Raw genomic sequence first — 16231 nt, forward strand, 5'->3', positions numbered from 1 at the left:
GTGTACTAGCTGTCCACTCGCTTGCTCCGAAAGTCCTGGCACCTTTCACTCACGCTGGTCCTCTGGGTGATCGAACTCCACTAGGTCCCCTTCTCTGTGTACAAGCATTCAAGCCCTTGATCTGTTTGCAATAACACTGTCTTTTTGTGTTTTGTGTGTGTGTGTGTGCATATGTGCGCCAACGCACTTATGCCTGTATAAGATATGGAACTTTGGTTTATTTTTGTTTCATGGGACATGTTTCTGTATCCAGACCTGTTTTTAATTAGTGCTATTTAAATAATAGTGCTAATAGTCTTATTTACTTATTATTAATAGCTAGACTGAAGTTTGGTTTTGAAACATTGTCCTTTATTATTGTGTAAACTTGAAATTGTATACATATTTACTCACTCATATTCTCTATCTGTACAGTTAATGATGGAGCAAATCCAAATCATCAATCTTTTGACATTCAAATGTACAGTATATATATATATATAGAACCACTGAGTATTCATATATTCATTATAATTCAAGGTTATCCAAACCAACTGTATGTTTTAGAAAGTGTTTTATTTTTTTACATGAGTGTGAATGTCAATCACTCAGAATCTCAGTTTTTTTTCTTGACAGGTAAAAACAACACCTTGAATAAAATTTTAGCTTAATGATCTCTGAAAGTTTCAGAAAGTGAACTGAGGCTACAAACTACATACCTAAATTAGTAGCCTACTGCATCAGGTTGTGTGTAGTTTGAGGTATGCTCCACAGAATTCCAATCTGAATCAGTGTCCCAGGAATATCTATAATTGTATAAATTGTCCATCCATATACCTAGGAATATCTTAAATTAAAGTATCTAAAATTGCTTTACAGTAGTTTCTAGAAAGGTCCGCTTGCCATTGTTACTTTGTGCTTCTTTTCTGAGGGTGCTACAGTAGAACACAGTACAACCTTGTCCAGGCAATGTCTAACCACACGTACTGTAATTCATTAGTAATTGTACCATTGTTTTAGTAATCATAAATTAAGATGCAAGTACTTTTGTACAAGTAGATTTGTGCTGGCCAACCATTACATATTTTCAAGAACAAGCAATCAGTATACTTTGTATATGTAAAATATCGTTTATTGATATTTTGCAAGCATTAATGAGTCAAACAAAAAATGTAAACACCTCAAAAAGACCAGTTGTAAAAGACTGCAGACAAAAATAAACATCTTTCAGTGAACAGTGGCCACCTAGGTATTTAAAACTCAAGTCCACTGAATACATTAACGAGCTGAAACATGATGTATGTTTTACGATATAGGATACATGGACCAACTGCAATAAATTACAAAAAGAGACATGCATTTACACAGCATAAATAATGTATAAAATGTAATACAAAAGAACAAGAGGTTATAAACAAACTAAAAGGGTACTATATAATCTCCAACAGTAAGTTTTACTGTAAACCTACATACATCTTGCATTTAAGGTTTAGAAATGATTATTTAATAACAATTTGCATTTCAAGCAGTTCCTTGAAAAATGAATTTAAGAGTAGACAATGTTATTTTTTTATTCACAATTACACAACTCAGTTGCCTGGGTGACATTTATACATTGTATACAAGTTTTCAAAAGGTAAATGAATGTATGAACAATACAGTATGTGACATGATACCTACTGCTGAGGCACACAGATTTTGTAGGTTCTCTTGAATTCACTGAAGAATAATCTTAATACCCTTTTACTCCACTAAAAAAGTTGGTTCTCAACTTAGTTTTCTCTGAAACATAGTTTTGTATCAATCATGCATCATGAATCATGTTGTTGAAAAAACACTCAGTTCAAAGGGTATCTGAGTGGTTTTTGTTGGGTTATCCATGATCTGTGTTTGTGTGTGCGTGCGCTTGTGCGTGCGTGCATGTGTGTGTGTCCATCTCAGTAGCGATGCTCCCCTCGCGTCATGTGTGAGGAGAACTCGTAACGGTCCTGACTGCGGTGGCCACAGAGGTTGCACTCAAAGGGATCTCGAAAGCCGTGGCAGCCCATGTGGATGGTGTACATGACGTGGTCCAGGAAGAGGACACGGCAGTGTTCACACCGGTATGCCCTTATCTGTTCCCCATCCCCACCCACCACCTTGAAACACTCAGAGACCATCTCCATGTTGGCCCGTATGGCCTCATACTGCCGCTGCTGCTCTTCTTTCACCAGGGGCATGACGCCATTGCGGCCCCCGGAGGTGATGTGGTTGGTCAGGTAGATGAGCCCCGAGCCCCCAACACCGGCTCTCTCTTCGTTGTTGCTCTCTGTGTCGGTGGAATCCTGGCCGCTGGGACTGGGAGAGCCATCCTTCTCACTGGAGGCCGACTTGGACTTGGACAACAGCAGCAGGTTCTCTGCGGCGCTGTCTTTAGCTGACAGGCCATGGTTGGCTGTTGGGCCCTCGGAGGGGGGCTTGTGGAGGGGGAACATGGGGCCCGTGGCCACGTCAGAGGAGGAGGCTGGGGAGGTCTGCACCAGCGGCCGCAGTGACTCAGCTCCCAGGTAGCTGATGGCGCTGTTGATAGCCTGGTCGATGACATGCGGCTGCATCAGCTCCCCCCCACCGCCCGCCTCAAAGGAGAGGTCCGACAGACGCTTCTCACCTGAGAGGAAGAGAGAGAGAGGATGAAAATTACACCAAGGCTGGCATGTGACACAACAGGCCCTGAAATCCACATCCACACAACATCTTATTTTGACTGATGAGAATCCTCACTTTATGTTTTTTCCCCAGTAATTCATGGTATTACTGTGATATTTTGTTGTTTTTGATACACTTGAAAACTTGAATACACTTTTTTTCCTGGATAGGGTAATATTGAAGGGGCATGTTCTTCAGGAGCAAGCTAAAACAATAGTTTTCTTCATAAAATGACACGTTTAAGCAATTATTTCGACACATTAAAAGCATGAGCATGATCAGATGATGCCATTTTAATACACAGGATGTACTTCTGCAGAGCCAAGGTGGCAAAAAAGTAATGCTACTTATGTACATGCAACTTTTTTTGTCCACAAAGATTGTTCACACTTTCAAATAAAGGCTATTGACTGTACACAAAGAAAGCAAATTTTGGCCCTTACCCACAAACTTCTGTGGCATAGTGCTCTTACGTTTGGCTACATTATTAGCTAGTCTGTCTAGCACCAAGGCTCTGTCAGATCCCGTCTGGCTTAAGTCTTCCCTCTGCTCATTCTGGTTGCTTTCTTCCTTTACTACTGGAAAGCAAGACAGAGAAGTAGATTTCAGAGTCAAAAGATTAGAGAATCTGACCCACTAAAATGTTAAAATTATGTGTCATGTTCTTTCATTGAGCAGATAAGGAATGACTGATTTTTTAAAAATTGAATGTGTCAAGGTAATTTGGAAAAGTGCTTTTAAATACCACCAACACAACCCAGTTGTACAGGTGGAAAAGAAAACTCATCCTTGCATTGCAACAGTCATCAACAGTTTTGATGATTACAGTACAAGCAAAGCAGGAGGATCAAACTCTGTATTTACAAACATATCTCGACAAACGTTTCACTTTCTGCTAAACTCATTAAGATTCATTAACTCCAAGGGTATTTAGTGTTTATTTTTTTCTTCTTTTTTCTTCCTTCATATTTTTCACCTATAGTTTAAGTTAAGATGAATTTCCCAAAACTTAGTTCAAAAATAGTTAAATTCTTAATAAAATAGAAAGTAGAACAACACAAATAAATACCATAAAATCTGACCTGTAGGTGGAATTAGCAATTGCAACATAGTTCATACATTAAAGTTGCTGTCATGGAGAGTGAGTGTAGGGTAAAGTAGGTCATCAGTGGAGTGTGGGTGTATGTGTGGGTCCTGTGCGTCTCTGACTAACCTGTATAGATGCTGTTCTGCAGCCCCATGCACTGGAGGTAGTTGTGACAACGCTCCTTGTGCTCCTCTAGAGAGCTGCGCTGCTTGTAGCTCCGCCCACAGTATGCACACTTGTGGGGCTTTCCAACTGCAACAAGATAGACAGATTCAAAACTGAGTTCAATAAGTCAGGGGTAAATTATTCATTTTGATTACATCAAATCCAGCAATAAATCTAAAGGATAAATCATACACGTCAAACATAACCTACCATGGTGCCAGTACTCACCAGAGTGTGTGCGAAGGTGGCCTGTTAGGGCATCCCTCCTGCGACAGGCGTAACTGCAGAGGTGACACTTGAAGGGCTTTTCCCCCGAGTGCAGCTTGATGTGGCGAAGCAGGTTGCCTTTCTGGGTGAAAGAAGCACCACACTGGTTGCACTGGAATGGTCGCTCGCCTAGAGACAAGGAACAACACAGAATATGCTGTTAGTACCATCAAAGAGTGCTTGCATTAAAATGTTGAACGTAAAGTCTATATGGCCAATTTGAATTCAAATTTGGCAGGTATTAATAGAACCTGAGGTGAGCAAATGGTAATAATGTTGACATAAACATCTCTTGAATGGGAACATTTGGTCACTACATTTCACTACACTACACTACATCATTCTGTAGTAAAGAATCTAATGTGAACACAATATTTTTTTTTTTTTTTAAGAATCACATTGTTTGTGAGTTTGTTTACACCACTCAAGATTTTAGCTTAGCTCAACAGAGAAGCCCCTGACAATACTCAGTGAGGTGTAGGGCCATTGTCTGAATCCTACTCTGCAGAGGCACGATCTAAACAACCACCCGTCTCCCCTACTGTACCACTGCCGTGTGAGTGTGGGGTCACTGTATTACACGAATCCCAAGCACCAGGACATCCTCAATGATGGGGGGGACTCGGGGCAAAGCCCAATCAAACAGTGTGAGAGGGTTGCTGAGCGGAGTGACACTCCATTTCCTCATGCTCTCTCTGCCCCTGTGAGCCGCCTGGCGCTCTGATCGAACAAGAGCCTTTCAGACTCAGGCTGCCAGCTCCGTAATGCACCACTGCCTAGGTCAATTTGATCTGAAAATCTCATTTTTTCCTCTTCTTCGTCTCTAAAATAAGAGCCGCACATCACAATGCAAATTCAACCTCATTTGAATAAAGAGAAGGAAACACTTTGTGTTGAGAGCCAGTCTTCCTGATCAGCGCTTCTGGAATAAACCAATATCCAGCCTCTCCGAGTGTTGTGGCATTCTGTGAGAACGTTTTAATATGCCTTTTTTTTTCAAAGGCACCCATAAAATAAGAGTCACCAGTGAAGCAGCAAAAATATATAAAAAAGAAAACTCATTAAAAATGCATTTCAGGAGCAGAGACTCACCACTGAATATTTTCTATTTAAATAGGAGGCACTTCATTATATCTTTTATTATATATTCTTTTGCATTTACATGAGTCTAGTGTTCCTTTCTTCCATTTTGGGTTTCATTAGTTTCTAAAGCTTGGCAGTTAAGTGCCTTTTTGAAAAGTGTTCCCCCCCACTGGTTTGGATCCATTACAATAGAATATCAATTTTGAAATTTAAAAAAACTTTAAGTACTCTGATAATTGTAATTTTCTGAAGATTCCATTTAATTGGTGAATATGTTGTGTTTCAACTTTAAAATATGGAAATGTATAGATCGTTTTTAGTCTTAAAAATTGATCTGACAAATGTATCGAAGCTAACCCTTTTGGGATAACCTGAAAAAAACAATTACTTAATCCTCAAAATATTTTTCACATTTGTTAAAGGTAAAAACTATTACTCATTGAGAATATGTTATTTGTATAAAAAACTGTACTTCCAATCTTGACAACTTATTCAACAGGATTCCAAGCCAGAGGATACATTCCTCAACACAAATAGTCTCATCTATCACGTAAGTGAAACCTAACCAATAAATGATTTCAAGATACCTGCTAATATAACTGATGTTTCTAAGCCAAAAAAACAAACAAGGTAATGGTAAGTTACAGTGCTGCCTCCATCAACCACTTATTCCTACAAATTCAGTTCAACTTGACTGGAACGTTGCGACTTAATAGTTGTGCTTCTGTAGTTTAATGGATGTCAAAGTGAGAACCCCAAAACTGAGGGATTAGCATCATCATTGACCATCACCAAATACACTTGTGGAATAAATAAATAAACAACTAATAATCAGTAATGACAAATTTACACAGGACTTGAATCAGTAAGCTGTATTGTTGAAAGTAAAAAAGGAGTGAGCCAGACCAACCCTTAGAATGTTCTAGAAAACTTTGCTGTCACTTTCTACAGGACAGAAGCCACAGTACAACACTTTCTGCTACTACGACTACTCCACCACACACATACAGCAACTCCCTGTAATGCTAGCAATAAGCATGGGGCAAAGGAAGGGGGATAAGTATCGCAGATGGCTTACCAGTGTGGCTTCGCTTGTGCACCATCAGCACATTGGGACCAATGCAAACTATCCCACAGATATCGCACTTGAGCTTCCCGTTGGGCAGGCGGATACCCCCCGCCGAGGAGTAGGCCTTGCTGTCATGGCCTGCGTGCGAGCCGTTCACTTTGGCCCCCGAAGCATCGAGCACGCGCAAGTCTTCCGCACCCTCCTCCTCCTCGCCATTCATGTCACAGGCGAGCCCATTCTCCTCGTCACTGCGAGCCTCAACTTTAATATTATAGGCTGGAAAAGAGGGCAGTGGGCCTGTTTAGAATACGAGCATGCTTCTGGACAGCTGTACTTGACTATGATATATAAGTGCATGATTGTATAATATGTCTTTATGTTATGAAACTTATGGACAATTGTTTAAATGGTTATTTTATTTGGGGAATGTCTCGATTCCTCTTATATATGTATATTTTGTTGTCATTTAAGTCTACGCTATTGTTTAGCGAACAAGGAAATCAGCTTAATTAGATATCCCTTTCCCCAACTTGAACTGGTATATGGTATCAGTTCTTATCAAAAGATGCAATTGAATGTTTTCATATTAAAATGACCTATATAGTGACACTGTAATTGCATAGTGGTGTAAAGTACATCATCGTAGTGAAGTACTATAGCAATGCTTTAAGCAATGACAGCAATGCCATACAAGTGATCCTTCATTATCTATAAGCAATGAGATCTCACTCTCATCATCACACTTCTGTGAAACAAATGACAGCCAGATAAACAGGAAACAGAGACACAGGAAACAGTGTGAAACTAGGGACAGCAGCGGTGTAAACCAAAAACAAAGTATGGTAAATGCACACCCGAACACATACAGAGAAATACAAACAAGCTCACAGACACACATAAATAACCCCCAAACAACATTAAAACATTCTTCTGAAATTTAAGATCAAGGAAACTTTCGGATGCACATAATCATACCCTAAGATGTCTGTCAAGTGTTACATGAAGAAAGGATGACTGATTTGTAGTCAATTTGTGGTATGTTAAATGTTGTATCTGTGTCTACTTAAGTCAACTGAACTGTCCTAAGGTTCAATCAAATCATACTGGGGGCAGATTTAATTCTTATCACCATAATGAAAGGACAATCCATAAGCAAGAACTCTGGGTTCCCTATCTTGCAAACCCAACTACTGGCCTGAGGTTTGCATGCCATGGCGTTAGCCTGATTTCCTCATGTCTCTAACTTTGTTTGTACAAGTTAAGAGGAAGAAGTGGAAATAATGAAATATAGGAATCTAAGGAAAAGGGGAAGCATTTGAAACAGAGCCTGTCTAACTGAAATACTAAGAATTATGGAGAAGTGACAGAAAGGGAAGCATATACAAGGATTTGTAAAACAGTGTAACTGAAACAGCCTCTTTGTGGGAAGCATGTTTTCTCTGAAACAACAAGGGAACAATGTTCCCATCATGCACGATTCACCAAGTAAGAGTGCAATGGACGTGTGCGTGTATGTGAGAACTAATGTAAAGGGGAACGAGATACCGTACTTAGTACTAACTTTGTCTTGCTGAAATCAATTTGGCGGTCTATTATCATCGAATAAAAGTCCCAATAATTGGACCTGCTTGATTGGCCTGAGTTGTGTCAGCATATGGACACATACATCTGCTGCACATGTGTGATGAAGAGAACCTAAACAACACAGTATTTTTATTAGCAGAAAATATAACAACAGGCAGGATACGAAATCCAGGACTCGACCTCTTGTTACATGGGATGAAGAGGTCACTGGGGAACACAGAAAGACCGCCCCCACTAGTTTAATATGTCACATACAACTCAAATTGTCTTACTAGATACATATGGGGTGCTGGACACGATTAAAATAATGTTTCTATTAAAACTGTATTATCATCCTGGATCTTTCGAAAAACATGACTGCTGTAGATGCTACCCGATTTAACAGTGCCTGAAGCTGAAGGATAACAGAAAAAATACACTACAGATACTATACATAACTTGGTTCTTGTTTCTCAGAGCAGTTATTTATTCGCTTAAAAGAGCGCATTGGCTCCAGGTATTTACAGCCGTGTGTCAGAGTGGTTCTTTGGGGAGAGACTGCAGCTTCAGTGGTCTATGCCGACCCTGAATTTGTCCCTCTCAGTCCTTCTCTGACCCACACGCTAATAGCTGCAGTAGACAGTGCTATTGACCCCTGCCAGCCATACAGAGGAACTACGAATACCAGGCGGTAACTTCTCAGGGATATGGGGAAGTTGTGACTAAATTAGGGATGGGAAGAAGAGCTTTTACTTATCATGCTTGTCACACAGTAACACATCCTGATTTACTCGTTTTGGGAAGCGTGTCATATTGCATAGGGAAGACAAACAATGAAACACCAAAACAAATTAATTGCAAGATGAACATGTATGACTGTCAGAAATTGACTTATGAGAGAATGAATGACCATAACTTAAAACCACATGAAAATGTAAGCTTTGGAAATGCCATAATCAACTAAAGGATACAAATTAGCGAAAGAACTTCACACAATGTGTGTATTGTGAAAGTTAAGAGAGCAAGTTGGAGGTTCCTGTAAACTTGGTACTGTGTTCACTGCCTTAAAAATACCTTAGCGTGCTAGCTAGGCTGGGGAACCACATATGTGTCAAACCACTCAACCCCAATGCTACAAATTGTCGATGACAAACATAAAAAACTGAGTGCACTTTTCCTTACTCTTTTTTAACTGTGCTTTGCAGACACCGAAACAGCAACAACTGTGATAAAAGATAGTCCATAAATTACTTATATACACTACATAAATAGTATCACCAAAAATATACATGACTTGTCATGCCTATACATATGATACGTGAATTTGATACATTGACTGGATTGTTTAGAGATACATATTTCCACCCACAAAAAAAGTGGCCTGGCTTTCGGGGTGTTGAGCTTCCACATTATGGCTCCCTAGCCCACATTCAGCATCCTTAGCTCATCAAGGCCTACGTAGTTCAGGATCCTGAGAGATAATTATACCTCCCTGATGCATTCGGGGGTTTATCAAAGCCCCAGTGATGCAGTGCAGATATATAACAGTCACTTCCTCTCGCACTGGTGATTAGATCTGCAGGGAGTCTAGAACAGCACACATTCACACCCTTACGCATGCACAAAACCATACCCTCCATTACCCTTCTCACACTTGCTTTCTCACATACAAAAAGGGCATTTCAGCAGTAATACAAAACCTACATAGTCTATATCTTAAACTAATTATTGACATATATTCTTGCAAAAGCTTCTGCACACACACACAGACCCACAGGGTTGCCTACTTAGCTGTCATGACCCCTCAGTTGTTACTTCTCCCTCCATGCTCATAAATATCTGATAAATACAATTGTTAAATTAACTTGGAAGTTGTAAGGACACTCGAATCAATCATATTTGGTTCACACAGATTACCAAGTTTTGTTCATTGTTCCCAGGAAATCTTGATAAATATTTGCGTCACTTGCATTTCAGTTTTTAGCTTTGATAATGTCACTGACTCATCGCAGGTTTAAGAAGAGTCATAAGGAGAAAACAAGGACCAACTGGCTGAACCACAACTGCCTATATCTGCTTCCATGTATGTTCCTTTCTCACCCAGATGGACTGAATAAAGTCAAGTAAGTGTCATTTAGATCAGGATGTACATGTAAGTCTTTCGAAAGAAATCTTGCTTTCATGTCAAATCAATTCAGCAAATGTTACGGAGAATAAACAGCAGGGAGTCATTGTGCCATAAAAGGACTATACCAGATTCTCTGGTTTTCTCAAGTCAAAGTCTAGTTTCTAGAGTTTAGAATTATGTTTCACAGAGAGCTTGAAGGAACAGGTGAGAATGATGTTACAGAGACAGCTGAAAAAATACTTCATGTAAAGAGCCTTGGTGAGGGGTGGAGATGACTGTGTGCTAAAAGTACAACAGTTGAAGAGTGAAAGCGGCAGTGAGGGAGTGTGTGCAGGTGCATCGCCTGTGCGGTGGTGTGTGAGTGTGTGTGTCTGTAATGATCTCCGAGTTTGGCTCTGCTCCTGAAGACTTTATCTCCAGGAGTGTTGAAACTGCCTGATGGCAAGTTGTTCTTAGGAAACTCTTGCACATCGTTTTTTCTGTTTCCTGTTGCTTCTCACTAAGTGAAGCTTCTTCATGACAAGATTGTAGTGGCTGCCCACATGTGAACACTGGAAGAATATTCCAGCTTCATTTGTCAGATAAACAGATTTTCCTTCATCATCATATCAGGACAGCTGTTATATTGATATATTTACTTAATTGTCATAATATCAATGGTATTCCCTGGTTTAAGGTTTTACTACATCATCTTATCAAAGACTCATTAGTCATTCCTTAAGTTTAAGTATATTATTAACAGAACATGGATGAGAGGGACTTTCTATTCTAATGCCAATGACCTAAATTAATATTTTTCCATCAGTAACACCAAGGGATTTGTGCCACTGAATATCTCCCATTTGATAGGAACATTATTAAAGTTATTCAGAAAGGGCAAATAAGTTAAAATAAAGGAAAGCAAAAAAGTGTATTTTTATTATTATTGTTTTTGTTTTCTTTCCATTTATTGCTGTTGTGCATATTATTACTGTTTGAGGACAACCTTCTATAAGGTTATTCTGATAAAAATGCAGGTATTGACTTCAGGAAATAGTGGTGCACAAAGCAGTCTAGTTGTGGGAGTATGGTGTGACTGTGAGAGGCTTAAACCTACAGACAGCAGCTGTCACTCACCTTGCAACCCCTTGTCCCTGTTCTGTTGGTGGGCGGAGCTGGCAGACAGGTCCTCTGGAACAAGCATGGCCTCCTCCCCATCCTCAGATGCCTCATTAGGAGGGGGGCTGTCCCTGCCTGGGAGGAGGCCCATCAAGTACAATTAATCACTCACCACAAAATGGAACAATTCCTCAACTTAAAAAACAAACTTGATCCACTTTGTGAGTCATCGGTTCCGATGTGCATTAGACTGTTGTCTCTGTGTTTCAGTGTGGTGTACCTGGCATTTGGGACATCTCATGGGCCTCCTCCGTCTCCATTCGGTGCAGGTACTCTATAGGAGAGAAAGGAACATGTAGGTGTGATTCAGATTAAGCAACAAACAGACAGAAAATACTGTTTCTCAGAAAAGGCAAAGCCAACTAAAGGGGTTCCCTTTTCTCTGTACAACTCTGTCACCCAAGTAAGATAACTCTTGTCTCATCTGCAGACAGACCACTATCTTCCACATTACATTACAAAGAATTACAGACATTTTCATTACGAGTCTTGACAGAGAGGCTTGGGTAGAAGAGTGGCTGGGCGTAAAGGTGTGTGTGTGGGGGGGGGGGTGTTGGAAGGGGGGCTGTTTGGGGTTGCTGGGAATGAGCTTTCAGACCACATTTGTTATTTATTGTTAATTTCCTGCCACGTAATCATCCAAAAATGCAAACTGACTGCCGCAAAATTAAGCAGAAAATTAACTGGCCCCAGGTCACTGAGGATGCGGGTGTTTGCTGTGCCCAGCTGATCGGCGCCCGTGTTCACTCTAATTTACTGAGCATGCATCACTGAGCCCGCGGCCCGAACACAGACGTGTGTGACTCCCAATCAGAAACAAAGAGAGAGAGGGAGGGAGGAGAGAGATGGTGTGGCAGTGAGAGGAAGATAGAGAGGGAAGGGAAGCAAGTCAATGAGTGTGCAAGAAGGGTGAGATGGGGGTGGGGGGTGAGAGGAAGATAGAGAGAGATAGAAAAGGGAGGGGACCATGACAGGGAGTGTGTGAGAGGGGCAAGACAAAGAAACAGAGTGAGGTTGGACAGGAACAGAAAGAGAGAAGGAGCAGGCTGAAGGGTCGGCAAAGTTACTTCTTTTTTTCTGTACGAGGCAATTTAGTGAGCAGCGCATCCTGGCCAGGCCTGCATATCTGAGGAGTCACCAGTGCGCGTGGCCCCATTAATAATGGATGGCCCTCAAGCCTGCAGCAGATGGGCCCAACAGCCTCAGCCCCAGCTCCACCACTTCAAGAAGCCCTTGGTGGAGCCCCTGCCCAGCCCAGCCAGCCACACAGGGAGAAGTGAAGCTCCCTAAAATAGCGAAACAAGCCCGAGGGAGAAGGGGAACCTAGGCCTTCCTGTTTTACTGACAGATGGCTCCACACATTTGGAACAAATAGTGGGAAGCAACCAGACCCTTCTGTCGCAACGCACAATATTGTACGGACCAGAGACTTAAGTCAGATGTTTGACAGCCACAGACACCCAGGGCCCAAGTGGTAGAGGAAGAAGGGGCAAAGGTCACTGGTGCAGATGATTTGTAAGGCACAGAGGGCGTTGCGTGCCACTATGCTGAAGGAGGGGACTCTGTGCTGTACCACCATTCTTAAGCATCTGGAGTTGGGAGGTCAGGAGGGGGTGATATTCTCATGTGCCCTTTTTTCTATGCAGATGGCGTGAGGGGAAATAGCGACTGTGTTTGTAGGGGGCTGTGGCAGAAGCAAAACATTAATTCCTATATTCAACCACAACCCAGTTGTGTAGGCATGTGGAGAGAAAGGTGCACAGCAACTTTCAGGAAGTAGATTATTTAAATCCAAATACAGCATTTTCAGTTTTTGTCATAGATGACTGGACTACAATTAAATGTTTAAGGCGTTACATAAAACATAAGATGTCTTTACTGTATGGTAGCTTTTATTCTATTGTTTCAAGATGTTGTTTAACTTTTATTGTGCATTAAAGCATAACAAAATGTTGTTTAAAATGTCATCTTAACACAAGTAAAATTGTATTGGATGTAGATGGTTTTTAGAGACAAGGTTTTTGTTTATTGTGACATTGCTGGTGTTAGCTTCTAAAGTAAAGGGTCTTAGTACGCTTGGTTATGGCAGGAAGAGTCTTGGCCGTGGGTCTAAGTTTTCTCTCTTTTCAAGAAGAGACAGGAAGAGGGTTGTGGTATAACACTCTTAGTCCCGACTCAAGGGTGTAAGTTTGTGTGTGTGTGAGGGGTGGATTGGGGTGGGGGTGAGGGGGCTGTTCAAATCAGGTTGCAAACCTACATGAAGGAGCAGGGTGGAGACCAGAAACAGAGCAAACCGTTAAACAGTCAGACACAGAGGACTACAGAAGAAGACTTTGGATTTATGAAGGAATTTGGCATATGTATTCATGAACAAATTAATATATAAAAAGGCTATCCCTAAATGTGGATCCCTTAAAAAAAAAAGTTTAACTGAGTTTGAGCTTGAAAAGAGGGTATCAACATAGAACATCCCACTTCTTCAAAGGGGCCAAGTCCAATGAAGCCTATACACATGACAAGTTACTAAAGCAGAGCATATTGGCTTTAGACAGCATGTTGATACTTTTATATATTTTAAAGAATATATGTGTTTTAAATATGTTTTTGCTGTTACCTATTTTTGCTAGAAGTACAGATGGAGAGTTTTGAAAGCAGGTTGGGAATGTTTTATTTAAAGGTTTAAATTTGAACCATCTACATAAAATACAGCAAAATTCCCTTTTACCTAATACTTGTAGATTACATCTGAGTCATGGCTGTTCCTTCCTCCTAAAACTAATTATATATATATATATATATATATATATATATATATATATATATATATATATATATATATATATCTGTTGTAAGGCATATCCTAAGCCAACAACTTGTTCAATCCATCTAACAAAACCACAATATTAAACCCTGCTGTACTTGTGCTGTACATGCTGTTGTCATAACTAAGATTAATTAAAATCACAAAAAACAATCAGTGACCCACTTGTAGGTTTTTAATTAATATGACTGAATGATTTCCATACTACCTCTATCCATCCACGGATATTTTTCATGAAATTTAAGATGTAAATAGGAAGGTATTTTAACAGAGGTGAAAGTACTGTGGGAATAGCTGTAGAAATTATAGAGGCCTTAAGTTTCCTTAAGGGGTCTTCATTTGCATTTTACACACTTCACCAGTCTGGTATTCACAATCATTTTAATAACTGCCTGTCTTCTTCTGCCCCCTCCTATTTCTGTTATCACTGACAAGGAAGCTGATGCCTCCATCTAGATGTATTTGCTGTACCTTTTTGCATTGAACACGAGTCCGTTATGTGATGTATGTACTGTGATTAAATACAGATATTTTGTAGCTATTGTGCCCTACTATGTGCATTGATATTTTTCCCGAGAATAATTTGTTATTCAAGCGAAAACACTTTACTTATGTTATGCTCTAAAATCGAACTTGAAAACTGAAAACTATGAGACGCAGGCAAATTGTAAGTTGTAGCCTGTGTAGTTGTAATATTGTGCAACAAATTGTTGTTTCAATGAATAACACGAGCATTTTGTCTAAAAGTCTGCATAGGGTGCCTATGTGTAAAAAAAAAGTCTAAACATGCGCCAATAAAAAGGAAAATTACTTTGGGCAAACGCGTTTGTCCTATTTTCTCTCAAAGTAAGTATTTCATGGGTGCTGTTTCATGGAATATTGTTTGCTACTCATCTCAGTTTCACAACGGAGCAAAAGTATAGTGAGTCCTGCCCACTGAAAAGTTATTACAGTATCAACACACGGGTTCAGATCAAACCAATCAATGACTAGAACAGTGGACTGAAAGCATCAAAGAGAAGCTAGTGGATTTTATTTCTACAAAGAAACTTTGGGTTACAATCACTCTGACTAATTATAATCAACGATATAGGTCATTTCCTGGTTTTGTAAAATATGTGCTGGCGTATGTTTAATAATCGTAAATCTTTCAGTGAAAGTTTGAATTTAACGTAGGCTTCATGTTTATTTAGCTTCAGAAAGCTAAAATCTATAACTTTGAATGGAAATATTCTGGATGCGAATAGTTGCAACAGGTGGCCTGGTAGACAAGAATTCCGAAACTGATAGTAGCTACCCTATCCAGCTATCCTGTACTAAAATAAATCAAAATAAACATTGCCCTTTTTGACAATAAGATTTTTTTTAAATCAGAAGTCAAATATTAGGGAAAATATTTATTGTTTTCAAGTGCTGTCCTGCGTATTCCCACATTTCCAAGGAGAAAAAGTAAGGAAAAATAGGAAAATATTCCATTATTTTGCTATAATTAATATTAATCTTTACATACTTTTTGAAGTGATCACACTACCTATTAAAATGTACACGCAGAGCACTTATCTTTTTTTTTTTTTGCAAAGTCCGTTACATCCGCCCTACTGGATATTAGAGACGCTCGCGCACCTGCTCCGATATTTGGATAATGTTTTCCATCAAGGTATACTTACTGTTTTTATCTCAAAAGTAAGGCCCTTTGTTGTACTATACAAATATAAACAATTTAAAATAAGTTTCGTTTCATTATCAGCGTGGAAATCACTCTACCTGCTATTCCTTGAGTTTGCAATATGAAGTTCTTCCAACTCTCCCCCGCTCCATGTGCAGAAGTTCGAAGCGCCGCGGCAGCACCATGGAACTCTGCCCTCGGTCCCTCCCCTCTCCACTGTACTTCCTCGTTCCAGCCCAACATTTCTATGTCTCTGTGCTCGAGTGAGACATTTTGCTTGCTTTTATCCAGAGGCCGACTCTGCTCAGGGAGTCGAGGCACCAGCCCTTGGCACTTGCTTTGTATCGTGCCAATAAAAGCTGACACCCAGTAGACCATTACTGGCAGCCATGCATGAGATGGGATGAGGCGCGCGGGAGACTGGACCATTCATTGTTTATTTATTTCTTTCTGAGAGGGACTGACGGGGACTCCTCACTTGCATATGGGCAGCTCCCCCTCTGTCACCTGTTCTGGGACGCTAGACCAGTTCTGATTACACTGACACATAACATGTTTAT

At 40.2% G+C, this 16231-nt stretch overlaps 1 protein-coding gene across 2 annotated transcripts; it reads right to left on the reverse strand.

The window, feature by feature from the left end:
* Positions 1–1086: 1086 nt before the first annotated feature.
* Positions 1087–15929, reverse strand: ikzf1 (IKAROS family zinc finger 1 (Ikaros)). Of its 2 annotated transcripts, XM_084710089.1 has the most exons (8): positions 15770–15929; positions 11405–11458; positions 11143–11259; positions 6345–6611; positions 4145–4312; positions 3878–4003; positions 3108–3242; positions 1087–2626 (listed from the first exon to the last, which is right to left on the reverse strand). In XM_084710089.1, exons 1-8 carry the CDS (start codon positions 15912–15914, stop codon positions 1917–1919), a joined length of 1722 nt encoding a protein of 573 aa, XP_084566215.1. In that variant the 5' UTR covers positions 15915–15929; the 3' UTR covers positions 1087–1916. The 2 variants fall into 2 exon arrangements, with proteins under 2 accessions (XP_084566215.1, XP_084566217.1); XM_084710091.1 differs by lacking the exon at positions 6345–6611.
* Positions 15930–16231: the final 302 nt, after the last annotated feature.

Source organism: Hypomesus nipponensis, chromosome 11 (genome assembly GCF_054491055.1).
Source record: "Hypomesus nipponensis isolate SF chromosome 11, ASM5449105v1, whole genome shotgun sequence".
Taxonomy (NCBI): Eukaryota; Metazoa; Chordata; class Actinopteri; order Osmeriformes; family Osmeridae; genus Hypomesus; species Hypomesus nipponensis.

Excerpts from the sequence above, each read along its gene's own strand:
- ikzf1 (XM_084710089.1), bottom strand. The coding sequence starts at position 15,914 with ATGTTGGGCTGGAACGAGGAAGTACAGTGGAGAGGGGAGGGACCGAGG. Across the intron at positions 6,612-11,142 it reads CAGGGACAAGGGGTTGCAAG|CCTATAATATTAAAGTTGAG; the intron begins GTGAGTGACAGC and ends CCTCTTTTCCAG. Across the intron at positions 3,243-3,877 it reads GCAGAACAGCATCTATACAG|TAGTAAAGGAAGAAAGCAAC; the intron begins GTTAGTCAGAGA and ends CTTGCTTTCCAG.